General features: G+C 39.2%; 1 protein-coding gene across 1 annotated transcript in view; it reads right to left on the bottom strand.

The window, feature by feature from the left end:
• Positions 1-27,229, bottom strand: part of LOC128891246 (ephrin-B2-like) — a 102,934-nt gene extending 75,705 nt beyond the window's left edge. Inside the window, exon 1 of the mRNA XM_054150634.1 lies at positions 23,454-27,229. Coding sequence (XP_054006609.1) covers positions 23,454-23,572 — 119 coding nt within the window. The 5' untranslated portion in view covers positions 23,573-27,229. The remainder of the gene's footprint in view (positions 1-23,453) is intronic.
• Between the last annotated feature and the right edge of the window lie 242 nt (positions 27,230-27,471).

The following is a 27,471-nucleotide window of genomic DNA, read 5'->3' as shown; positions in this document are numbered from 1 at the left end:
GGTTGCTTTCTACCTCGTTGCACCTTCACCTTTTTTTCTCCCTTGGCTGTGCCAGCTCGTATCTCCTTGCTCCTCTTCGTTGCTCCCTCTCCTTCTCATCCTGGTCTCCTCCTCCTTCTCCATTTCCTCCTCATCCTTTCTACTTCGTTTCCCTTGGCCGTGCTCCCATCTGCGGCCTGTTGATCCAGCTTTTCCAAGACGGATCCCTCTGTTTCTCGGTGTTCCAATGACACGGACGGAAGATGACCGTTCATCGCGCTCGACGAGACCCCAGGAATGCCCAAACACACGAGCAGGACGGAACACATGCAACCTACTGTGTCCCTTGCATGTCCTGCAGCTAGGACACGTGTTTTCCAGAAGCGTCTCGACCATCGAAACAAGGAAAACTTCTGTCGGCGCTGGAAACCCACCCAGACGCGATCGTATCGAATTTCTACGGCAGATCGGAAGCCTAGGGAGAGGATGCCATATGTATCCTACGAGAGAAATTTCGTGAATGTCCTGATGAGAACTGGCCAAGGCACACAGTCCTCGTTGTTTCTTCCCTTGTTAACGGTTCGACGATAATTCAACGTCCGTGCCCGTGGGATCGAGCCATGCGGTGGCATGTAGTCTCCAAATCTCCTTTCATGGACAAAATTACGATTAGGTGATGTTCACCCTTTGTTGAGGACAATAATTTAACGAAAATTAGTACGTGGGTATAATCATGGGGATCATTGTTTCACGTAGAAATTGCTAAGGTGTAGGTTAGCCTTGTGTCACTCCATAAATTCTCCGATCAAAATCGCAAAATATTAATCTAAACTTAAAGCTGCATCTAAAAGTACCTTACTTTTTAACGCATGTACCGTAATATCAATTTACTACATCAGATTGTCATCTAATGCTCTATATATTCGACGAAAAGTAACAAACATGCGATGACATGGGAAAACTTGAATAAAATTCTCTTCTTCGATGTCAAAATTTATCCACTGGTGTTTCTGGTATCACTGTTTTGAATGTTACTGTAATCCCCGTTTTTGTGAATAAGATTTTTCGTCCCGTTGGCCATACCATTTAAGCGCATATGTATGATGTAACGTATGAAATAGTTGATATATATTCACCGCAAAAAATTATATTTCTTATAATTTCTACGATTTGCTTAAAGATTCGCGCTAATCTTCTCATCTTCCATCGCCTACTAGAACTGCTTGACACATTGAGCGTCTAATAGCTATTATAGATATCCTACCGATTACTTTTATTGCTAGCCGAGAAATAAATCAATTAATTTTTATTCTATAAACAAAAACTGTTTATGGAAAAGGCGTTTATCCACTTGGTAGGCGATACGTTAAAATTAATCGTAAAAATCCAATTTGCACACGCAAACATTAAACATTCACCTTAGTATACAATGTTCGGTGTAAGTGTAATATCTGCTACGAGAAATAGAGGTATTGTTACAAAAAAAAAAAGAAAGAAAGAAAGATAGAAAGAAAAAAGAAAGCTGGAAGTGTTCGAAGGATTCCGAGAATAGGCGTCGTGTACGTACGCGTATAAAAAAGGAGCCTGTACAAAACGGTGGGCCCGAAACCCAGCAGCAGGTAGCCCAGTCCAGGTGTTATGTTGCCATATTCTAGGTTTCTACGTCTTTGTTTTAAAGCCTCCTATCGTATTACACCTAGTAGAATCCTTAGATCAGCGATCAGATTGTTCCAGCTTGGAGCACATGGCGCCCGTCCGCCGCCTATACACACACAATGGCCTCGAAATTTTCGGAAACAATCGTTTTAAAGAAGATAATTTGCGAAGATAAGCGACAGCCTTCGCGTCCAACCACTCTGTGCCAGGTATTTCTATTGTTCGCTTTGGCATTCCCATGAATCTTAGGAAATGGTGATTAGTTCGATCGTAAACAATCTCTCTTGGCGCACGGCGCCTCTATCCGCGCGGAGGATGTCCTTTCAGGATCCTTTCGGTGAACAAACGAACGTTCGTGTCAATACGTCTATCCATTAGCAGAAATACTTCGACTGTTTAGCGTGTGTACAACCTCCCAGATAACGCGTTAGATTTCTTTGTTTTGTCGGAACAGATAAGGGAATATGGAATCTAATGATGATTAGGATGTGAGAAGAGAATGGACGGGGTAAAAAAGAAACGCCGCGAGATTAGAGGCGTACAAAGTCCCGCGGTTCGAAAAGAAAACTCTTGGATATTTTCTCGTATCGATGACGATGTGCATTTGGAAAGATAAACGAAGTGATACGTCTATTCAGATAAGGATTAAAGTAAGCAATGCCCCGAACTGTGAGAACGAGGAGCAAGATTAACATTTTTGAAAGAAATTTTTCGCAGCGTGTTTGAGTGTTTCTCACACCTGGCATAATACACGGACACTATTAATAAAGGAATATCTTTAGGAATCTTCCTAGTATTTAATAGTTGTTAATTACTATAACTTAATTGTTATATTTTATGCAAAGAGATACTATCCAACAAAAAATGAACTAAGTACAAACTTATTGTGAAAATAAGTGTGAAGTTGAGTAAAACTTGGATAAAAATCAAAAATTAAAATTCTACAGGTTCAATTCTACATTACCTTTATTGTCAAGAAACATAAATTAATTTAAAAAAATATCTCCTAATCTGCATAGTTCTTAAAGTATTATTGATCGGATCATAACAAAATTTGTACGGTACTAAGGGGGTTGCTACACTTTGATATTGCTTATACAAAAAATGTGTTTATGTATTAATACTGTCAATTAAATTTAAATGATTTCGTATTTTTTTTAAAACTCTTGACATGTCGTTTGGTATGGGCACTGATAAGTATGGAAACATTGTGTATGGACGTAATTGTTGTTACTGTTGTTGTTAACTGAAACTTTAAGAAAGTATAAGAAGAAAAGCACCGGTTCTCTTTATCGCTAGATAGACTTGTTAACTTTCTAGTACTATTCTTAATTCTTTGGTTCGCTGATACCACTTTGGAGAATAACACGTACCCTACTATTATTAGAGCTTCTAGTTTTGTTTATCATTTCTATTCTTTCCTAAAAAATATTAAAATAGAAATATAATTTCAGTATCCAGTCACATTCATCATTTCTATTCCTCACGGAAAAAATAGTAAATTTAAAATGGCGTATTGTTTCCACTGAACTTTAGCGTGTTACCCTAAAGTTAAAGAATAACAGTATCTACTGACTCAGTATTGGACCATAACTAATTTTCTCAATAAAACAGAAAAAGAAGAATAACAGTACCACGAAGTGGCACTTTGTTTTTTCTTGACCCGCGAATGGAAATTCAGAATTCTGTTTCCCGAGGTTTGAAGCAACGGGATTTGCGACGGGAAAATACCGCGAAACGTGCGACAGATACTATCGAGCGATCCTTTCGGACTATCGAGGAAGCAGCCGCTGCGCTGGAAGGTAACTGTGCCTGGTCGAGGTGGATCGATTAATGAGTGCCGATAACGGGGATGATTACTTCATTACGCTACGCCGTTTACCGGCCGATACGCCAAAGTCATACCGTTCACCGAAGGTATGTCGAGGACTTCGAGGTGGAACGGCTCGGGCGAACGCGGCAGCAGAGAAGTTCCCCTTGCGGGAGCAAGGATTTAGTGCAGCGAGATCCTTCGGAGAGTCAGAAACGAGCGAGCGACTCGGTAGTTTCAAGCTAGCTCCACAGATGGCGCTAGCTACACCGTTGACCACTTTTTGCCGGAGTAATAAGCGAGTTTCGCTAAACCAAATCACAAAGCTTTAAAATCAATTGGCAAATACTTAAATCTATACGATCTTTCTGTTAAAATACACTTCTAATTAGTTTTATGCGCAATACCCTTACTATAAAAAAAAAGTTATAGTATATCATGGTATACTATCATATACACGGTCTGTCTAAAAAGAAACCGAACTTTTCCTATAAAAAGAAAAAAGTACAAGTAAAGTTTTTACACACACACGTTTATTTACTCAAAATAATCTTCCTCTGCGTCAATACAGCGTGTAGACCGCGTAATTAACATTTCGAAAGACCTTTGCAGCTCCTGTTTTGGGTCCCCTGTTTAGTACGGCGTCGGCGGTTACAGCGGCCTGAATCTCCGAAATATTGCTATAATGTGTCCCTTTTATTGGAATTGCCATTGTTACCTTGGATTATTCACCCTACTCGCCTGATCTGTCTCTCTGCGATTATTTTCATTTCCCAAAATTGAAAATTCCAATGAAAGGGACACATTATAGCAACATTTCGGAGATTCAGGCCGCTGTAACTGCCGTACTAAACAGGGGACCCAAAACAGGAGCTGCAAAGGTCCTTCGAAATGTTAATTACGCGGTCTACACGCTGTATTGACGCAGAGGAAGATTATTTTGAGTAAATAAACGTGTGTGTAAAAACTTTACTTGTACTTTTTTCTTTATATAGCAAAAGTTCGGTTTCTTTTTAGACAGACCGTGTACATATACGGTTGGATATCAACCATACTATTTTTTAAAAATATATATTGATAAAAAGGCCAATCATAAGAATACAACCCGGATGCACCGACAATGTGTTGATTTTAATAATGGAAACAAAAGTTATATTAGATTGCATGTGTTACAAAAAAAGGTTGCTTCAGCAAGAAAGAGAAAACAGGTAACGTCAGTAACGACAGAACTGCAACTCAGAACAGAAAAAGAACGAAAACGTGCAGAGCAGTTGGTACCCCTTAACACCTATAGTTTTGTAATGTTAATAAGCCTATCATTAATTACAACATATATGTATTATTAATATTAGAAATATTGTATATGTTACGTATTGTATATTTATAAGTAGACTGCGGATTTGTATGCATTTATAGGGAATTTTAATGTGGAAGAAGCTACAAAATGCAAACAGTATGCAGTAATATATAAAAAATATTGAAAGTAAAGTTTATATTGTAATATTTGTAGTGTAAGAAAAATTCCTACTTCGGTTCGATTTTTGTAGGTACAAAAACTTGCAAAGATTTTAATTTGCATAAAGATCCACAGACTATTTATAAGTTACGCGTTTACTAAAGGTAACAAGCCTAACAGCATATTTTACAACGTATGTAATCTATTATAAGTTAGTACATTTTTAAATAAAATCAATTTAAGAATCTTTCGCCGTCGGTTTCGGTTTGAAGACCTGTCGAGGGTTCGGTGCCACATGAGGGAAAATTATCCCTGATGTCTCTTCGGTTTTCACCCTCAACTCGCGACTCACGATGTGCGTTTGCATTATTTACCGATCACACGAACCACTTTCCAAAACGCCAAATTCGAATTTCGAACAGCCATCTTCGTTGCAAAGTTTCCATGTCAATCGCGCCGCCTACTGAGCACTTAACAACAAGGAATTGGAAAGTTTCCAAGAAGCTCGATCCTGAAACGTTTCGTCGAAGTGTTTTCACATTACGTTCGGCTAATAAGATAACCGTTAGCGTGTTTCGAGTTTTGGGTAGAAGGAAGCGGGCAAGTTAGCAGGAAGACAGGGATGCCTCGCGACAAAAAAGTCTTTACACGAGTTTCGAAGAGATATCGCTTGGACTGGTCGAACGGGACGAAAGATAATGCCGCGAGAATTGAAAAGTAAACCAAGAAGCTCGCAATGATCGAGCTATCTAGTTTTCTAACTATCGATCAGAGTTGACGCGTCGCGTGCTATTCGCGTGTATCTATGCCATGTGTAACATATTCTCCTTCCGCGAGGTCTATAAAAGAAACAGCCTGCCTGGCGAGTATAAATAGTCCCATACGTCCATATTTAACGCGCAACGGGAACTACCTCTGACCTGATGTGATATTAAACGAACTTGCTAGAAAAGAAGTACACGGGTTGTATAGACAGAGTCAGTCGTCGATGAGACAGCCTCGACATGTTTCCGATGCGGATGAATCGAGAGTTTGACGCAAGTTTCTGCCGCAAGTACAATCAATCGCGAGTATTATTAGCGGTATGAGGGAAATCTGGGCTTTTTATAGGTTTGAAATAGCTATGCCGAGCGCCGTTTCAGGTAGCACGTTATAAATTTACCGGACGCTATGTGGCACATCTTGCGATGACAAAAATACACATTTCCTACCATCGTATCGAATTGCGCACACAGGGATTGACGGATAACCCCCCACCGTCAGTAATACGGTTTACCGAGCGTTATGACCAAATATGGAAAAGTATGGTACAGTACAAGATTTGTAAATACTTGGTAAGAATAAAAATAGCGGTTTAGTAAAGGCTGCAGGGTGCCAAGGCGGAGCGTCCTTGACTGCAAGGTATGACATAGGGATGGGAAGATGATACTCGATGGTATTACTGCTTAAATTGTGCATAAATTTGTTCTTCACGGGTCTCATCTTCTCACCCGTACGCAGTAAGAAGTAAAGGATTCAGGCACGGTACGGAAAGATCCTTTTTTGACATTAAAATTTTAGAGATCTGAGTGCCCCAAGACGTTGCGAATAGCAAGCATACGTGTTAAGGTCGATTCAGACTATACGACACGGACCGTCACGTTCCGGCACCGACACGACAAAACATTAAAACACGCGTTTTAATGAAACTATTCACACTATTCCCGTTGACGGAACGTTCAGGTCGGTGTCTGTTAAGTGTGAATAGTTTCATTAAAACGCTTGTTTGAATTGTTTTGTCGTGTCGGTGTCGGTACGTGTCGTTGCCGGAACGTGTCGTATAGTCTGAATCGACCTTTACTCGTAACAACCAGATCGCTATCGGCTGGGTAAGGATCTATTTACCGATTACGAGGATGGTTATCGGAATGGAAGTGATGGTTACTAAGCAACATGTTTAGTTGGTGATTCTATCCACAGGTTATAAGTAGCAGGGCCATTCTACGTAGGGTTAGTACTCATCGGACCGATTACCTTTATTATTGTAGGATTTTCCAGTCTCAACTTTCAGCAACAATTATTCGTACATTCGTACACCGATCAATTTCCCAAAAAACTTTTGTGTGAAATTGTAGTTTCTTAACTTGTTTTTTTGTAATCAATGATATTTTACATATTCTCGGAAGTCTCTAAGATAGATATAGTCCAAACAACATTTACTAGTTAATATAATTTGTGAAATTAACAAAAAAAAATGCGAAAGTGGGTAAAAGTATAGAGGCAATAAGTATTTATATGATTCTTACGACGAACCATTTACAGTAGAGTTTGTAACGTAAACACATTAGTTTATTGCTCGGAATTAGAATTACGAATTAGAAAACATCAAATTTCCAGTAAAGTACTTTTAAACAGTTGTGCGAATATTTATTGCTTCAACATTTCTATCGATTAATTGTTTTTTTCTTGTTAATTTCGCAACTTACATAAATAGCTATTTTTGTTGTAATCTATCTATTTTAAACATTTCCGAGAATATGTAGAATATCATTGTTCATAAAAAACAAGTTAATAAATTACAATTTTACATAGTTTTTTTGGAAATTGATCGGTGTACGAATACTTTCTACACCCACTGTAAATATCCAATATCTCCAGTAAAGATATGGGTTTAAGACAGAATCCGCTATAGAACCCTTACCGATGGAGTCTCCGAATGAGTCAAAATTAACAAACTTTGTTTATCTTCGTTTGGATTGAAAACCAGTGACTAATTTTTGTATCTTACGTTGTTCGCCATATTTGTTCCATCGAATATTCTTGGAGTCGATGAAACGAATAAAGCGGCCCACGTGAGTCAGTCATCTTCGAACCAGCAACTGCAACTGGACTCGCGACGCAACAACCTGTACACACCGTCCGTGGTCATCGGCGACCATCGGAGCGGTAGCTATGTAAATGTAACATCGTTGCGTGTGGCGCGTACGCGGCAAAAGTACGGAACGTACACGCACTCACGCACACGACCCCGTCCCATCCCCACGTGGACGTGAATGCACCGCTCATTACGGGATAATGGGTTATTTCGATCCTCCTCGAATTACCGAGTCGACAATGAGGGATTCGATTCGAAAAAGCCTCTGCTCCCGCTCTCCCTTCCTTTGGGCTGACAGAGCCGCGAGGCCTTTCAGGGTCCCAGCGAGCGGTGGATTGGAAGCGAGATGGCGTAAAAAAAAAAGAAAAAATATATAGAGAAAAGGAGGAGAAAATGAAAAGAGGAGGGAACGAGTAGACGGAGGAGCAACCAGCGAGAAGAGAAGAGGGGCGAGAAAGAAAGGCATGAGTTTTGGCCGGTGGCTCGAAAACCGAGGAGACAAATGAGGACGAGCAAGCGAGGATACGTCGTGGAAGGGACCGTAGAGGCAGTTCCTCTCGTTCGTGTTTGCTCCTTCTTCTCCTCGTCTCTCGTCCCTCCCTCGCTGGTCGTCGTCCCTTCATGGAACGTGCACCGCAGGACCTCAAGGTGCAATCTCCTCCACGGTTTCGCAGACGGAACGTGCACTTATACGCGGTTCACGCGCGTCTCTTTCTCTTTCTCAGCCAGCGAGAAACACGCGTGTGTCTCCGCTGGCGTGACGTCGCCGCCTCTTTTATTCGAGGCCTCGGAAATCATCGGCATTCGAACGGACTTTCTTCCGGGTGTGGTGACGCCGCGGAAATCGACATTGTCCCGATCCTTGTCTCGCGGTCTTTGACTCGTTCTTGCCCTGAGATGTCACGGCTGGAAACCGGGGAACAAAGGCCGGAGATAACGCGATAACGATCTGTCCGACCGACGTGGACCGTCCGTTTTTCCTCTCGACTGACTCGATATTCGACCGATTACTGCGGGTCCTCCCTCGATTTACACTGATCTGCGCTCCGCGACCGAATTAGAGGATCCTAGTTGCCCGAAAAATAGCGAGCCTTGAGCTTGCGCCATTATGTGAAAAATAGACGAATAAATAGAATAAATAGACTCGAAGCATGACATTTAAACTCCTAAATTCTATGGAACAACTTCAACGATGGTGACTTTCCAGGTAGTGGCGACGCATTTGTGCGGACTGTGTAAGGGAATTTAAAATGTTGTAACTGTAAAGCCATACATTTGGTTTAAACAATGTTTTTCCTATTTTTTTTATAAAGGGTATATTAAAGTTGAATGTGCGAAAAATATGGAAATAAGTGTGAAAATAAGTTTGGATATTGTGTGGAACTTTTTTACTATCCATACATATCCAAAGCACATTCCGCCCAATGTGTAAGTCTGATTGTTTACCAGTAGAGCCAAAGTGTGAGGTTAGTTTTAAATCGCGATAACTCCGCGACAAAAAATTGCATCTCGTTAGAACAAACCACATTAAAGGTCAGACTTTAAACTTTAAATAAAGTGCTCGATCTTGAACTTGAAGAATTTTAAGCTTATACGATGAAGTTACTTTCGATTCATAGTGTCATTGCAATGCTAGTACGATCACCCTCATTCTCGCTGTATACGTACAAATTCGAAAGAACTGGAGGACCTACTACTTCGCGATCAAATTTCCATCTAAATAATAACCCGAATACGTAATTTCATCGCTGTACTTGAAAGAAAGAAATTAATTTCCTGGCACCTGTTAAACCCAATAGGTATTCCGAAGTTAGTATCGAGCAGCGTTGAATCGCGATGCGAAGTGCGTGGACGATGCCGCGGAGCATTGATGCCGAAGAGGAGCATTTTCATTCTCGCTCGTAACACTCCCTCAATTATGATCGATAATTGAGCCCCCGTAACCGAAGACGGACTGTAGCCAGGGCAGTTAAAATGCGTTAAAGTTCTCTGAAAACGAAAGGCGTTACGAGCCTCCTGGCAGAGACAAAAAATGAAGGCATCGATCATGAGCTAATTGAAGCAACGCGGGGATTCTTCGCGGGTTCCCGTGGGAATGAAATTATTCCTTCGCGCGCGCGCGCATAAGGCAGCGCTTCTCAACCTTTGTGCATTGCAACACACGGCAGAGGCTAGAATTTATACGTTGCACTTCTTAAGATAGTGGAAGTAATCTTAATATTACACAGTTACAGTAACCTGTTTTTTATTAAAATGATCGATAAATCTTTGAGATAAAACTAAACAATTTATTCTGTCCAAGATTCACGCCACTCAAATGCAAGACTACTTTTGCGCAGTGAATAGAATTTAAGTTTTAAAGTGATAATTATTGGATAGACTTTCCAGAATGCACGTTAATTGTATACTTCCTCGGTAGATAAAGATAATTCTAACAAATTCAACCATATTTCGGTCCCACCATTTCTAACCTTTTCAGGGATCTATAAAAATAAAATAATTCGTTAAACTAGAGGCAGAAGATCGGACGATAAAAGAAACAATAGAAAAAATTTAGTTGCTTATTTAAATTCATATACGATCTAATCTCAATTACAGTATTATAGAAAACTATATTGGCAACTTTTGTCGTCGTTACTATTACCAATTTTCAATGATTGATTAATCGTTATCTACCAACAATTTATATAACCCATGTATGTTCTGGAAAGTCTAATAATAATTCATTAAAAATAACCGTTTTATACTTTTTGTGGTTAATTAAACGTTTGCATCCATAAATAGTTGGTAACAAATGATATAAGAATATTCTCTGCAGTATTCCCAAGTGATAAACTACTCTTTTGCAAATAGTCTTTTCATTAATTTATTAGAAATTTTTCACGGCACACCCACACTCGTCGTGGCACACCTGTTGGGAAGCACTGTCATAGAGAACACGCTTCTCGACGTCACACACTGTGCTCACACATTCTTGGACCCGCAATTATTTTAAGTGTATAGCGATATCTGACTAGCTATTAATGACGTTCCTTCGCAGATAGAATCGCGTGCTGACCACGGATAGCTCAGTGTACACACGTAGGCGCGAATTAATTGGCGTAATAATGATTATTGCCGGGTGGGTGCCATCTCTTCTCCTTCCCATCTAGAATCGAACGATACACTTTTTCCGACATCTGTAACGTCTGCCCACGCGTCTTATGCGCCACCACCTGCTGAGCTGTGGAAATTTTCATTGCGACTACGTTTGCCCCACGGCGCACAATATGTTATTTAACGAATTCAACTATAACTTGAATATTGAACTTATAGTACTTCGGTACAAAAACCATCGTAAAGTTTTCATTGTAATTTCAATAATAAAGAAGGGTGAATATTCGTACTTGTACATGTAAAAATATGTATATAAATATAAATAAAAATATAATGTACATATATTATACAAAAATATTCTTGTTTTTACTTTTTTTTGGATTTAATTATAAATGACTTATGTGATGTGTTTCTTTAAACAAACTAATAGAGTTTTTACAAAAAAATTAAATATATCTTTGAAACGATGAATTTTGCCTAGGTCATTACAGTTGTAAAATATATAAAGAGAGGAACGAATTTTCAATTTTACCGTATCATTAATACTTATATCAGTATAATATTTATTACAACGTTAAATACATTTAACGAGTAATGTAGAAATAGTTGTTTATGATTCATTCATTATTTGATGATTTTATTTGGACGAAAATTTTCCCTATCCTGGACTGACAGGGGTGTGGGGTAGAAAATCCCCGGAAAAATGGTATGCGTGAGTAATGCGAAATATCGTTTATGCCGTGTCATCGTCGAAGGTTATCTGTCGCCGCACAATGCCCGATTATTCTATAATTCTGATGTACGACCGGCTCCCCCTCCGATTTATTTCCAACCGTTTTCCCCATCTATGGTGATGTTGGGCAAATATTAATTTTCACGAGTCGGGAACATTGATTTCCCTTATGCGCGTTAGACGTGCTTGAAGTAGGGGTATCTAATGAAATTTTGGAAGCGTTTAAAGTTTCACGAGGTATCAAATTTTGCTAGTTATTGACAACATCTAGAAAATCGGACAAAGTGAATATATAACGAATAATTTCAGTTATTTCTCTGCATAGTCGCTAAACTATTAACATACGTGTATCATAGAATTAAAAGATGTTAATTTTCTGTACTCTTGTTGAGGATTTTCTGTAATCACAAATGGACACCGTCTATTCTTGTTTCTGTAGAATTTACGTTCTTCAACTAAGGGCTACTTTTAACGACTCGCATGAGAGAAACATCCATAGAAGATATGTAAAATGTAACGACAGTAACTAGAATATGCTATGTTATTCGCTTTTATATACGGAAGGAACAGTTGCGGTAACTATCGGAAACAACGAAAAATCTCACAACTAATCTTTTAAAATTCAGCCACATAATAACTATCGTGCCATACGCTATCAGTTTTTCATTTCCTACACGCCCCTATGCCTATTTCTACCAAAAATGCACCAAGGAAACAATTAACCCCACCCCGGACGCAATTTCGTTTCCATTTTCGTATCCCTTTGGCTAACACGCATCGCGTCCATCTGCAGCGACCAAAACGAGCCTCCCGGAATTAGGCAGGGCATAAATTTCGTGCTGGTTGCGTGGAGGCCGCGCGCGTTTTATGGATTACGGTGTGTCGTGCACGGGGCCCTGCGAGAACACATAATCGCATGTAAGTCCTAACCGCAACGCTACTGGGGGCTTTGCTACCCCTGTAGGTGCCCCTCCCTTCGACCCCCCCCCCCCCCGCCGAAACCGTAGGGTTTTTGTAACAGGAAACAGCTGCCCAGTGGAAGGACACTTTTCTGACGATTTCGTGGTCCTGTTCGTCTGGAGGGCGCCCGACGCGTCACTGGGACGTGTTTTCTCTACGCGTCTGAGGGTTTCCAGTTTCCAGGCGATCGTGCTATTGGTCCCTGGCTCCGTTCGCGTTTAATTAACCGTAACGCGGTCCTCGTAGCTCGTAACGCCCCCGACGTAAACTTTTTCTCCCCTGGCCGGTGGACTCGAGTAGGCTCCGTATTGTTGCCGTAGCAGGAAGCGGGAGGAGCAGCACCGGTTGCACGGGACACACCGAGTAATGATGTACACGCGGTGCTTACGCTAATAATGATCTTTTGTTTCGCGGCCTTCTTCGCGGATTTTTAACGAAGATATTAAATACTGATAACGCCCGGGATTTATTGCACGCTGCCCCGAGACGACGCCGACGGTCCCCGATAAACCTGCTGCGCTGTCTCGAGGAGAGGAACTTTTTCCTTGGGGTTTCCCGTCGAGCACCGCTAACGACGGAGAAAATGCAATACGGTGTGCGTGTGTGGGTCCGTTGATGAACTAAAAGTTACAGTAACTCGAGAAATGAAAAAAGACTCAAGCGTCTTCCTTAAAGTTAAATTAATAAAGAATGGTTGTTCTGTATAACGATTCCTTGGACCGTTACATAAATCAGATATAGATGAAATTATGGAATAAAGTATTTCGGTTAATTCTCTTAATTTGATTTCCTTGAAAACCTAAGAAAAATAACACGGAAAGAAATATTTTATAGGAAAGAGAAACTCACGTTTATTCGTTGTAGATGTGGAGGAAATTTAAGAAAAATATTTCATGTTCTCTAAATAAATAACTCCCCTAAATACTATAACTTTTGGTTATGACTAGACTGCGGATCTTTATGCAAAATAAAATCTTCGCGAACGTGTCTAGAAAAATTGAACCTAAATAGGAATTTCTTTTATTCTGCAAATATTGTAACATGAACTTTACTTTCAATCTTTTTTATATTCTTGCATATTGTTCGCATTTTGTAGGTTCTTGTACATTCAAATTTCCTATAAATGCATAAAGATCCGCAGTCTAGTTATAACTTACAAAAGGATGATTGCAAGTTTTTATAACAAGACTGTGAATGAAATTCCAGAGAGTTTGCTTGTTACTCGCAATTTAAAACCGAGAATGAGAATTTCGTCCATCTCTGGATAGAAGACGTTACTCGAACGTTGCGCACGTACACACACCGCTTAGACGAAACGCTTCTTCGCGAATCGTTTTCGTGGTTTTACTATCTGGGCTTTATTGCCTAATTAAATGCAATGATTTCCCGCGCAGAGGCGGGCGCGTATAAAGCGACGGGTCCCTGGATGGAAAGTAAATCACGCAAAAGCGGGAGTACTTATAGGTACGTAAATCAGTCGGAGTCGCTTTTCTAGCCGCTGTCTTCGCCGCGTTTTCGCGTTTTTTCGCCTCCCATTGCAGGTTTTGCGTGCGTTTCTGCGAGCAGCTCTCTTTGATCCAACGAATCCCATGGAACGCGAAACATGTGGTAACAGGAAGAAGGCGTCCCGCAAGTTCATGGAGATATTTACGCGCTGTCCGCGCACTCGTAAACGTCGCCGCGGTGTCTCGCGTCTCGTTTTTCTCGCGTGGACACCGTTGACGCGATTCCACCACACGGCCCGTTAGCCTTTAATGATGAATAATTAATTTGCGGCTCGTTAAGAGACGCCCCGACGTCCGTCGGTCTACGCAACCGGGATTTCACGCGATTCATAACTTTCTCGGTTCTGAATTCTTTTCCTTGTATAAGAATAAATATTCTGCGGAAGCTTTGCGGTTCGTTTGGAATTCGATACATGTAATAGTATTATGAAAATGATTATATATACGTGAATTTTAGTAATTGAATCAAGTAAAAGTCAATAACTGAAGTAAGCAAATTTAACTACAAATGATATGGAAATAATGTAGAGAAATGTAGTCGAAATTAGATCGCTTTGTATATTTTTTTGTATTCGATAATTACAGAAGTGTATATTGATAATGTAGAATATTTATTGATTGTTTTGTTGCGTAAAAGTTCATCTACACGTACACTAACTCACTTCGGATTATGAATGAGAGTACTATTAATTGAATTATTACTAATGTATAAAATATATAAATGAAATATATCTAAAACATCAAACAGAGATGATATCGGCCTCTTAAATAGTTTATCTTTAACGACAAGGTTCCTTTCTCCCGGAAGAAAGACATTTGCATTATTAGGAACGCCGACTACCGAGTCACGCGAGTCAAAACGTGTACCTATGATCAACGCAAGTGTCAATTAGTCGTTCGATAAACCCTTCTCGATGGTATAATTTTCTCCGTTCATAATGTAAGTTTAAGTTTGCCCAGCAATTGACTACAACTGTTTATGTACCTTTAGCGTAATTATTACTGGAATGTGGCTATTGATAATTACTTTATTTCGGTTATTATTTTACTTTCTCAGTTCTGAAAATAAAAAAAATTAGTAATAAACAAGGTTTAAGGTGTCAACCCATCAAGAGAAAAGACAACAATGTTCTATTCGTTTAATGTAGGGTTGTTGCTGTTTTTTTGGTTGTAGCCACTAATGGATTTTTGATACTAGTGTAAATCAATTTAAGAATTTATTCTAATTTTAGGAAATTAACTTCAGGTTAATTGGTCGTTTAAGCTTGTTTCTTTAATGGTTTTACACCTTAAACATAGTTTATTACGAATTTTTAAATTTTTGACATTTACACCAAAAAATAAAACCTCACTATTCGAAAGCAGGTGGAATTCTTAATTCAAATATACTTCCGAAGAGGATCGAAGTTATACGATCAAAAGGTCGAAACAATATTGATCGATTCATGATATATTGATTGGTTCTTGATTCTTTATATTTTCAAGCGGAGACAGTTTCAGGAAAAAGAATTAATTACATTTCATGTTCAACAACGATTACATAAGAAATATGTACAAATCTTCCGTAAACATTCAACTTTTGAGGTCAAGCACTGTGTGTAGATACTAATAATGAAAATATCAAAACTTTAGGTAGATGTTAATAAAGAAATGACTAGACTTTTTCCACATTCCAAATCATGGTTACAGTTTTCATGTGATATCTCGCTCTTCACGTCATGTCGGCGTCGTGACAGAAGTTTTTTTTTTGTTTTCACATGATTCGACACGGTAGCAGACTAGGTACTGACCAACGATTATTTCCATGAATCGGGTAGCGAATTCTCAATCTTCGGATACTCAAGGTACTAGTTTCCTCGAGGAAACCACTGGTCTGTGGCTGCTGCAGATCGATGTTGCCTTAATACTCGGAGCTATAAAGCGCCACGAAACAGAGTTACCGAGAAGATACATAATAGGAATCTCCGGTGGTTTTCAAAAACGAGTTTTGTCGGCATGTACACCAGCAATTTAATAACGGTACCGAGGCCGTGTTAAAGTGTAACGGTTTACGAAATCTAGATCAACGGAAATTAAGACTTTCGGTGTGGTTTAATTTCGGACCACGTATCATTAACACTCGACTTGCTAAAACCATCATTTTACCGCATTTAGTAATTTATTCGCGTGTGCTTTTGACAGCGTATTATGTATTCGATAAAAAGTAAAATTTCAATCATGAAATGAAATAATATTTTACATTAAACGAATAAAGACTTATCCGTATAGTTTTTCAATAGAACATGTGTTGAAAATTTACATTCTTTGCCTATCTCATTAAACGAACTGAAAGTATTATTTACTATACATTTACTATATTGAACAGTAATGTTTATGCCGACTACTTGCGTTTTTAATTTAGTTTCTGAATTAACAGATGTCAAAATCGACTTTATTTTTTATTTGTTATTCGAACATAATTTTGTCCATCGCTGATCCAAGGTTGTATGTACGGTATCGAGAACTCTGTCAAAACGTGTCCACTGTTTGCTGCATCCACAACTTGTCATTCGTTAAGTTTACTCATGCTTGCTAGTGTACGTGACTCGTTGCGCGGAATAATTGGGTTCACGTTAAAATAACAGTTGCAAAGGTTTCACGACGCTGGCTTTCCAACTTCCCAGAAGGTAGCTCGTAAAACGCCGACTAGTTCTCATTGGCCGCTGTTTTTCGACACGTGACGAAATATTACACCAGGAAAGAATAACGAGCGAACGAACGTCCCATGTAGCTACTCAAAAGTATGTTTTTTGTAGGAACGTATTCTCCCAGAAAAAGTAACAAGTTTTTTTTCCTGTCGAACGTCCATCGAACCGACTGATGCGTAATTTTCACGCTATGGGCGGTAATCCGTACAATAATTCTGCGTTCGACGTGTACGTACGTTGTTAAATATACGCGTATTTGGACGAAACTGCAAGAAATGAAAAAATCTTTTTGCCGAAACGAAATGAATGTCAAAGCAATTAATGCGTAAAATCTAGCAAGTTAAGAAAAAAATTCAGAATGTATGAATAGAATAGAGCTATATCTATCGTGATTATAAAATTGACATCTGACGATACAATAACATTTTTAAAAAATGTAAGTCCTAGTCTACACATTTTAGGGTAATGTATTCTTTTCATTTTCGACGGTATTTAGGTAGGTAAATACTTTTACAATTAAGATTTTAGTGAAGATAAATACGAAATCAGAGACCAGTTGTGAAAATGAAAGTTTAAATACTACTATTCTATTTGTTGCATCTTCGTTAAGGTCAAATATAAGACAGCTTGAACATGAGAATCATTGTCAGATTTCACACACTTTTATAATAATTCTCATTGATGCTTGGTATAACATTACTATTTGATCATCACGTTTATACCACGAGAATCTTTGGCCATTCTCAATCATAAAATGTTTAATATCGTTGGAATATTGTATTATTAAACTAAATATTTTCTTACATTTAAAGGCCACGAGAAAATCTAACAGTCGAAATATTTGGTAAAGATGAAATAAAAACTTGGAACGCCATTGCTTTTCTAATAATATATGTATATCTTAAATAAATTTGACACTATTTTAAATTATAATACATTATTCAGACCTACAGAGAATATTACTTAATTTTATTTCCCCTATTAGCAACAACAGTTGGTCCTCGCTGGTCGAAAGCACCGCGAAACATATTTTACCATGGAAACTCGTTTCATAAATATCTCAGTCGATACGAACACGCGTAATCATCTTTGAAATATCGATAATATCAGCACTGTTATCGTGAAATATTAGAATAATTTAACACTTTGTCAGCACGTCCTATTCGAGCAAGAATTAACGACGCCGACTGGTCAAAAATACGATAGGGCGTGTTACACGTGCGCGAAAACAAGTAGAATATGAAACGCACGATAACGTGAGTGTACCGATAACTAAATAGAAATATGTATACTTATTGCATGGACCGTTCCATGCCTTTCTGAACCCGATAGAATCGTCTAGCCGTGGTCGAGAGAGTTCAATAATCTGCCGCGGCAGATCTCCTGTCAGGCATCGAAGTCTCCAGCGGCGCTACAGTTTCTGACGCTGCGACTGCGTTTTCTCCGTCGTTATTTCGCGTAAAAGTATGGCTATTCCTCAAAATCAACATTTTACGAGTTACCTCGCGAAATGACTAATCAATTGTGCATCATTGGTCGAACCGTAAACTTTGAAATTAGCGACAGCTCTGTATAGATAAACTTACAAATGATTTATTACTCTACCCTAGTACAATTTCTTGATTTCGAGTATGCATAGGTATTTGTAGGTATCGATTTTGGCATATGACTTAAAAGAACGTTAAGTTTCCAAGACATAGTGCACCCTCGTATCGCTTTCAACATCTTACTTCGCAATAAACATATTTCGGACTATCTTTTGCTTTTGCGTTTTTTATAGAAATAGAAATTAACAAAACGAGTCAAGACCAACGACTTTCTTTTCTTTCAAAGATATACAATATTTTCCATGACTGTTACATCACTTCAGTCTGTACGACACGTCCAAGTAACCAAAGCAATCGTTTTTAATACATTTCGCCGTGTAAAAAGACTCTCCCCGTTGAAAACACAACGAGGCAGTAAACGTCAGTAACCGCTTTTTAGCTCGGGAGAACAATACGCCTTCCGCGTATGTATGTATGCACTCCATGGAAACAGATTTACGATAATCAAAGAGCCACTGGTTTTCATGCTTTGCTCATGACTTTCCTCGTCTTTCTCTCTCTGTCCTGTTCACTCAATTTTTTCCATTTTTCTTATGCCCCTTTCATAAAGCGAATTGCGATTTCCCAATAAGCAGGCAAGATTTACAGTCTCCGAGAGCATGGGTTCTCGTACTCGGTCTTTTCTTTCAGTTTCGCCTTTTTTTGTTCGCTATACGCGTTACTTCCTTTTCGACTTTTTTCTGCACGGGACGTGTTTTTTACTGCTCTCCGTACGTCCCACGAAGAAGACAGTCTGACAACGTCCTTCTCCTTCGCGAAATGGATTCTCACACATACGTGGCACGCACACGCCGAACCTGGCCACCTCGTCCTGCTGATAAGTAATGCATGCGCGACTTCAAACTGATCGTCAAAGTCAGCCGGACGTCGGCGTCGGGACCTTATACGAGAGGAGAATAGGGTGCCGGATTTCGTTGTGCGCGATCCACGCACGCATACATTCGGACAGGGGAACCTGAATATAACGTGCCATCGTTTCGGACAGTCTATCATGTACGGCAACAAATTGTGGAACTTTTTACCAATATTTAAGATCTCTTCGCGTTTTTAAATTTCACTTTATATGTGTGCCTTAATTTAATGAGTTATTTCAGAACGTTTATAATGAAAGTATTAGACGGTTATTTCAAAACTTTTAATAGAAAAAAAATGTCTTAAAGTGAATAAAAAACTTCACATTTATAGCGAGTTGTGCATATTAGTTTAATTCGATAATACAGTAACATATATTAACAGATTATAACTTTCAAGACCGTATAAATTTGTTCTCATGTCAAAATGAGTTCGATGTGCTCGTTTTGAAGTATTTATATTTGACACTCTCGCAATTTTTGTAGATTCGCCTGGTATTTCGGAAGAATTTCACGTTTTACTAGCGATCCTTGTCGAATCGAATTAGTCAGAGGATACCGTGAGCGATTATTGAGAAAATGATTGACAAGTTTCAAACGACGGAGAAAATTATACGCCAAGCAGGTTTTTCACGCTCGAAAAAGGGTATAAGGGCGATTAAAACGTTGATGCGAGTCGCGACGTTGTAACATAGATTGACACGTCCATCGGGCGATGGTAAAAAGTATCGCGTACTACGCAAATTGCTACGTAACGAGCAAAAGAAATTGCTCGACCAACGAGCCACATATAAGCAAAAGAAAGAAGTGATGTTGCGAGATATTCGTAGCTCGAGCTCAGAGAGAACTGTTACACGATTCACGGTGATTTCAACGTCTAATCTAATACATTCGGCCTTATTTCAAGGTAGGAGTGTCTCTAGTTGTTCGATGTTATCAAATAACTTTTACAAGGTGTACACACAAGGCGAGCATATTAAAGTTTATATTAATGTATTTTACTTACAATTAGCCGTAAAAACCATTCTTCAACTGTACGAAAATAAACTTATTCATTTCAGTGGCTCGTTTAGCATTTCATACACAAAAAAAATCCGAATACACGACGTCAAATATCAAATATAACGTATAAATTTGTATCTAAACTCACTAATGTCTCTTCAGGTAAAATAAACGTCTGCAAATTATATGTACAACTGTCAAAACAATGTTAACAAGTATAAGGGAAAAACTGTCTAAATATTAATATAAATTGTAAAAGTAAACATACACGACATTTTCGTGTCGAATACAATATATTAAAAGTATGTAACCAAAAATGTATGGAAGTCTATCATACGTTTATAATAATCTCAAGAACTGAAGTAAAGGGGAGCATGCATAATGTATCAAGAGAAACCATACACGATCATAAATTACATTTGATTGGCATTCACGTCCGAATCTCGGCGATTTCAACGCGAAGTTCAACCGACTCGGTTTTATACTCGAACTTCAGGTGTCGTGACGAGTGTAACTTTTTGCTACCAATTCGTACGTGAATCCAGTGACTCGAAAGAGCAGAAAAATGCCGTGACAAATTAGATTAACCACATAATGCGGATTTAATTGGCGGTGTGGTGAATCGAGTCTGCCGCGCTTCGGTTTGCCATGCGCCAGCGATTTCGTTCGCTGTCTGGGCAGGAAGCAACGAGATCACTTATAGATTTTTTTCCGTGATAAAGTAACGAGCCTTGTTACGCGTGCAGATTTACACGTATCGCGCGAAACGATGGCGTTGCTGACGAAACTCGCGTCGCGTGAAATTTTTTAAGCCAACGTTCACGAACATTTAACACTTGTTTGCACGAAAACTTCACACACTTTCACAGTTCTATAATTACATTATTTTAATTATTTGGATTATACAAGTAATAATACACTAAAATGAGATACTAACTACCGTTAGATGTTTAAATAATGCTTAGGGTTTTTTTTTTTTTTTTTTTTTAATGAAATTATTCATCCTCGATTCACAGAATGTAAACTTTCCTACATTGTTCCTAGTTTCGAGTATTATGATCTTAATAATGTTCCGAAGAGAAGTAAACATCTGATACGACGAAACGTCAGTAGCCTTATAAAGTATGTTTGTATGGTTACTCTAGTGTCCAAATAACATTACATATTCCTAACAAGAAGTTTTATCGCTACTCGATGTTCTATTCTTCCCAAATTATTTTGATTGATATCTTGTCCTTCGTCAACATTATTCTTGCAACATTTTTTATGAGTTTATTATATTTTACTTTTTACAATTTACCAATTTATTCTATACTTTTCTAGATTAGCAAATAAGATTTTGTTTATATTCGGAAATATAAGAATTTATTCGTTCTATTACCAACCAATCTTCTTATCGTGTATTTTAATTTGCGTCTATATTATCAAATCGTTTTGAAGTATTTCTAGTTTCCCAAAGAGAGTACACTATCCCTATACTCTTCGTACACTATCTCTTATACTGACTTAAGGACAAAAACGAATAATGCCCATGAAGAATCCCTCCATAGTCATACTTCTGAACGCGAACTATGTAATAACTTCTTGTTTTCATATTTGCTCTTTGCGATCGTAGGTATTTACTTTCTTGGCATTCACCAACACTTTTCCCACTTTTTCGTCATTTAATAAACAAGTATATACCAGTTGGAATTCTAACGACATTGGTCTCATTAACGGAGGAAGACAAGGCGACTGATACACGCGAAGAACGTTGCAACCAGTTAGACGAACTTGAACATATCCGACAGGAAATTGATCGTTCGTATCTTGCGAGCAATTTCCCGTACCACCGACCGCTGGAAGTAGCCGTTTGTTCCCTTTTATCGTCGACGATTTGGACGGCGGCGACGAAACGATCTCGGCATTCGCGAGAGTATTATAGCGAGTGCGACGTCGCGATGCACCCTGTAATTTTGGCAGACGCGATACCGCGGGGCGACGCGATAAAAGCTCCGCCGAATATGGACGGAGGCGGACCGTTACTCAAAAGCGACGACGCCGTGAGAAATCGATTCCCCGGGCGACGACTTCAAAACGCTTTGGCACATGGGCAAACCTTTATTTTGGTAATACATGTCTAATAGAAACATTGGCTAGCCATTTATCTGCTACGTCTACCCAACCGAACAGTTGTTTGTGTAAGCTCTCAGTTGTTTAACTTGAAAAATACCAATTCACATTGTTTCACTAGAATTTGATTAAACAGATAAGCTTTATATAGATGAATTAATTTCGAAAAAACAACTGTTTCTAAAGCAATAGGTTTACTTTTTGAAGAGCGATGTCAAACGTGATTGACAATTTCTTTTCTTTGCTACATACAGCCGATAAACGGTTGTGTCCGAAAGAAGTTGTAGGTAATTTAGCCACTGGGAGCAAGAACTAACACTTGCGGCGATTCGTATTAGATTTGAGAATACTAAGAGATTCTATTATTATCGATACAGATTTCTAACAAAAGTAATAATTGCTTCTCTTTATGAACAAATAACACATTTACTGCACTTTTGATATAATTTTTTACCAGTGTCGAGAAGTAAACAAAATAAAATCAATTTTTACCTATCCAAATGAAGTTATATTTGTAGTTGAACGAATTTTATTCACGAAAAATCCACTTTCGGCGCAATGATCACTGATTTTGCACAAAAACAAGCTAAATGTAACGCTGGATCCAAAAGCGTTACATTTAACACTGGACACTAGATCTTATTCACAGAATCTTAAACAATCAATCTTTCGATCCAACGTTTCATTCTATTAGGTTGTCCCGAAAGTTTCTTTCGCGAGTTGCACTCAATTATTTTATGTAGTCGTGTTTATATAAATAGACAATTTAATTTCATAGATGTTGATGTTGTAACAGTAACAGTAATGGAGCAAAATGAACCGTGCAGAATTCAGTAACGTAACATAAAACATAAAATATTGTGCATGTATTACTTATTAATAAAGCAAAAGAAACTTTTGGGACAACCTAATACTGATTTTTATCGAACAAGTAACGAAATTTTTGTTCGAATGGAACTTCCGCCTAATCTTCTGGTTTGACACACGTGCTAACGATCCAGCGTCGGGCTCGACGTCGCCGAACGGTAGACGAAAATCACAGGTCGCGGCGCGCCGGCCACGTGGCGTCGGTTTTCCCACCCGCTGCCAGGAAAACCGTCGATCGAGAGTGGAAAAAAGGAAGCAATAAAACTCGCGACACTTACATGGAGTTGGTGGTGTTCCAGTACATGCTGATCGTCTTCGCGCAGTTGCTCACAGTGGAGAGTAGAACCGTTTGCAGGCAGACGAGGAACACCAAAGTCACAAAGGACGAGGAAACCATCGTAATAACGTGGACAACGGACCAAAACCACCGTCACCACGCTCACCGAGACTCAATAACAAACAACAACGACGACAACAATAACAAAAAGAACAACAACAATCGCACTTTTGTTGTCGTCGTCCACAACCACGTTCCACCACGGTTGCACGGACACCACATCCACACTTCACTTTCCTCGATTATAACGGTTCTCCTACTCGCGTTGATTTTCTATTTCTCGCGAGTCGAGCACCGTGTTGTATCCTTTCCTTCCTCGCCAAAGGGTGTTTATCCTCGAAGCATTTCCAGGAACGCCGAGCGTTATATCCAAACTGGCCGAGTCTTCGAGCGAAGGGTCGTGCACAGTGTGTTCACGAATCGCGGAATTCACTGATGGAATTTCTCGCGATCGGCGCGCGATTAGAACCAATCGAGTCGTTCCGGTGTTCGGCTGGTTGCAACGGTGTCCAGCGAGGTACGCGTTCCATGGGTCCACCCCGTGTTTCTCTCACCTGGAGCGAGCCTTGTCAGCCCTCTCATTGGTCCAAAGTTGCCGTAATCCAATCCAAACGACGAGCCGTCGACGAAAGAAGCTTCCTAGACGGTCCGGTAGACTCGCGACGCATCGAAGATATGATGCTCCGTAGGTTCCGTGATCGACGCTCCGGCACTCCGATTCAGGGTCAAGAAAGTTATCCGACGGTATCACGCGAACCACCAACCGACCGTAAACTCGCCGATCATCTCACGAAAGATCGTCACGGCGGATCGACGCGAAACCCAGAAACGATAAACTCACTCCAACGTTTTTCACTAACGATCTTCAAAAAATATTTAAACAAAAAAAAAGCACGTCGTGTGTGCGCACCAGATCAGGTATCCAGGTGAACACCCGAGAGCACGAAGAACATGAAAAATCCAGGAGGAAAAAATCCTTCGCACAGGGATCCCACGTAGAGCACAAGAAACGTAGCACGTATCCTTCTCGCCTGAAGCACACCCCCGGTATTACTTTCTCACGCACTTGCGATTCGCACGGGTCGCGTAGCCAACCGGAGCGACGCTCTTCGCGTGAAAACGGAGCACGGAATTAATCGGTGGATGTTTTAGAATGATCTGAAAATGATCAGAAAAACGCTCGTTGCACCCGTCCCGACGGAGCGTGTCGGCGCGCGTTGTTCCGTAGACGAGCGTAAGCGGATAGATCGTGCGGGAGCTACGTCGAGACGAGTCCCATGAACGCAGAATGAACAGAACCTCCTTTCCAGTCGGTGTCGCGGACGCGTCTGTCGGCCGAGCGCGCTGTCGCGGCTGTTCGTCTCGCGTCGGCAGTCTCGAGCGTCGAACGGGGGTGGCGGGGAATGCCGAGCGGTGCCGGGAACTCACGAACTACGAGGACCCTCGTTCCCTCCGCGGCGCTGGCCGACGTGTCTCGGTGCGCTCGCCGACTACGCGGTATTACGCCGCCTGCTCGCGAGACGCGAGTTTCCGAGTGGATCTCCCTTAGCTCGTGTTCTCTCCCGTCGGAGGATCGAGGCCTGCTTGAGAGTGTGCCGATACGAGACAAGTGCCACCACCGAGATCGTGTCTTTTCCCCGTGGAATTGTCGCGCCGCGAATATACCTCCGACGTCCCTTTTCCCAGTCGCTGGAACGTGCAGTTTTCGTTACGTTGAGAGTTTTATTTCTGAGTCAACGGAGAATAGGAAATTTTTCTACCAGTGATTCGACGAGTTTAGTTCGCGGGGAATCATCGGGTGTGCGACGTAGAACAGGGGACGGTACATTTTTCTTTAAGTTTTGGATAGTGAATATTTTAGGATTCTCGAATCTAGTGGCAGAGTCGAAGATTGTATAAATCAGTGGTACGCGAGCTTTTTCATTAGCGAAACTAACTTTATATTTTTCGATTCAGAACGCAAGTAGAAAATATATATTTACGGTACTTTATCAAAATTACAAAAGTGCATTCGGTATTATGTCTTCTATCGACTGTGTGAGATTGCAATGGCAATGCCGACGTTTGATCTTGAAGAAAAGTTCTTTAGCTTCGATGAAGTTTTACAAGTTACATAACTTTATCGAGATTTTGATGGTTCTTCAACTTCGTTATCGAGAAATCTTGTCTGCGAATACAAGTGCTGTCGAATATATAATATTTGTGAAAAAGTGTATTATTTCACGTATTTGGATACGAATTGGGAGTTATATTTACGTGAAATGTTACGATTTTCCTTGATCCAAATTGTAAATGGTGCCAATTGAAACTTAAGACATTTTTAAATCAACTTCATTCGCTTCTGTCTAAACTAAAACTTCTGTTTGTCGGGAATTGTTAATGCATTGTAATTAATATGTTTGCTCTTAGAATTTCGTTTGATATGTGATACGTGTGGTTTCCTCTTTTTTTGATAAATTAAGCTAGAATACTTTTGTCGTCTTTATTAACATGTTTCGATCAGACTACATAACACTCTTTACTTATATGTGTACAAATATAAACCTTAAATTTTAAAACAGAAGCACAATTGTGTGAACGTAGTAACACAAGAAAAAGTGGGAAGGGAAGAAATTAATTTGTAGACAAAAAATTAACTATATGTAGAAAGAAGCAAATTACATAATAAGTTACAAAAGGATCGGATAATTTCTGAAACACGAAATTGTTTTGTATGTTTTGTAAGTTTTCAAAATGAATACATCGCGTAACACATGGTATTTATTTTTTTAAATAATTCATCTCTCTAAAAAAAACCCATTTGACAGTGGTTGTTATATAAATCCACTTTCCACCCGTATAAAACATTTAGTTAAGCGCTAATAGTAGACTCGTGGTATGATTTTGCTCCAAAAACCTAATTTGGATTCTGAAGGAATATAGACATTATTCGAAAGAAACTAATTTTGCATCGAATTTCAAAGCGTCATATTTGTCGATTGTTAGATTTTGACTACGTGTCATTTAATTTTTATATTTTGTTCATTTTTTTTATAGTGGCACTAATCCAAATATGCAGATTTTTCCAAACGGAATCGCGTGTAGAAAACATTGTTCGACGATCTACGATCACAGATATTATGGATAGAGAATAATTTGTATAGTTCGATAAACATCGTTTATCTTATCCAAGAGCGACGGCAGCCGTAAATTTCAGCTGAGTTTGGATTTCTTTTTGTTTTTTTATTCTTTTGGAGTAATTTTCGCGAGGGAATTATATATCAATGAGAACTTTATTCATTAGGCGTTAATTTGGTCGTGGCAAGTTTTCAAAGTCGATTGAACACGATTAAAAAGAACTCGTATAATTATCCAGCCTGGACAAGATACGTAATTTCTTAGTTAAATATCTCAGTTATCGTTCAATGCACTCTCCGTTTAATACCGCGTTTTAAATATTTACGATTCCCTTGACATCGCCTGTGAGTGAAACGAATCGAAAGTTGCGAAATTGATCGATTGTTTTTGATCCTCCATTAACCGTTTTAGTGCCTACGAGTTTGAAGAGTAGACTGGGTTTTACTTACTCTCGAAGAAAATTTTATTTTGTTCTATTTTGTAAACAAATAATAGCAATTGAGAACTGTGTCACAAGTGACTTAAATTAAGGAATTTTTATTTCACGTTAAATGATAGAAGTGTTGTATTGTTTGCTTCGTATATTCTAGTAATTTGATCACCTGAATGTTGTGGTCAAACTGTAGTTGTACGTGAAACATTTCATTTATCTCGATATTTTGGTCGATTGTTTAATCCTTTTCAAGAGAAGTATAAATCCTTGTTAAAAAGAATCATATTTCAAAAGAAAATTGATATGATCCCCAATCATATTATAATAATAAATAATATAGATACAAAACTATGAAAATATCAATAATCAAAAATTAAAATTCATAAAAAACCTAAAAATAAAAATTTAG

The sequence above is a fragment of the Hylaeus anthracinus genome, unplaced genomic scaffold (assembly GCF_026225885.1).
Source record: "Hylaeus anthracinus isolate JK02 unplaced genomic scaffold, UHH_iyHylAnth1.0_haploid 12001, whole genome shotgun sequence".
In the NCBI taxonomy this organism is placed as follows: Eukaryota; Metazoa; Arthropoda; class Insecta; order Hymenoptera; family Colletidae; genus Hylaeus; species Hylaeus anthracinus.
This window is presented reverse-complemented; position numbering and strand designations above follow the sequence as displayed.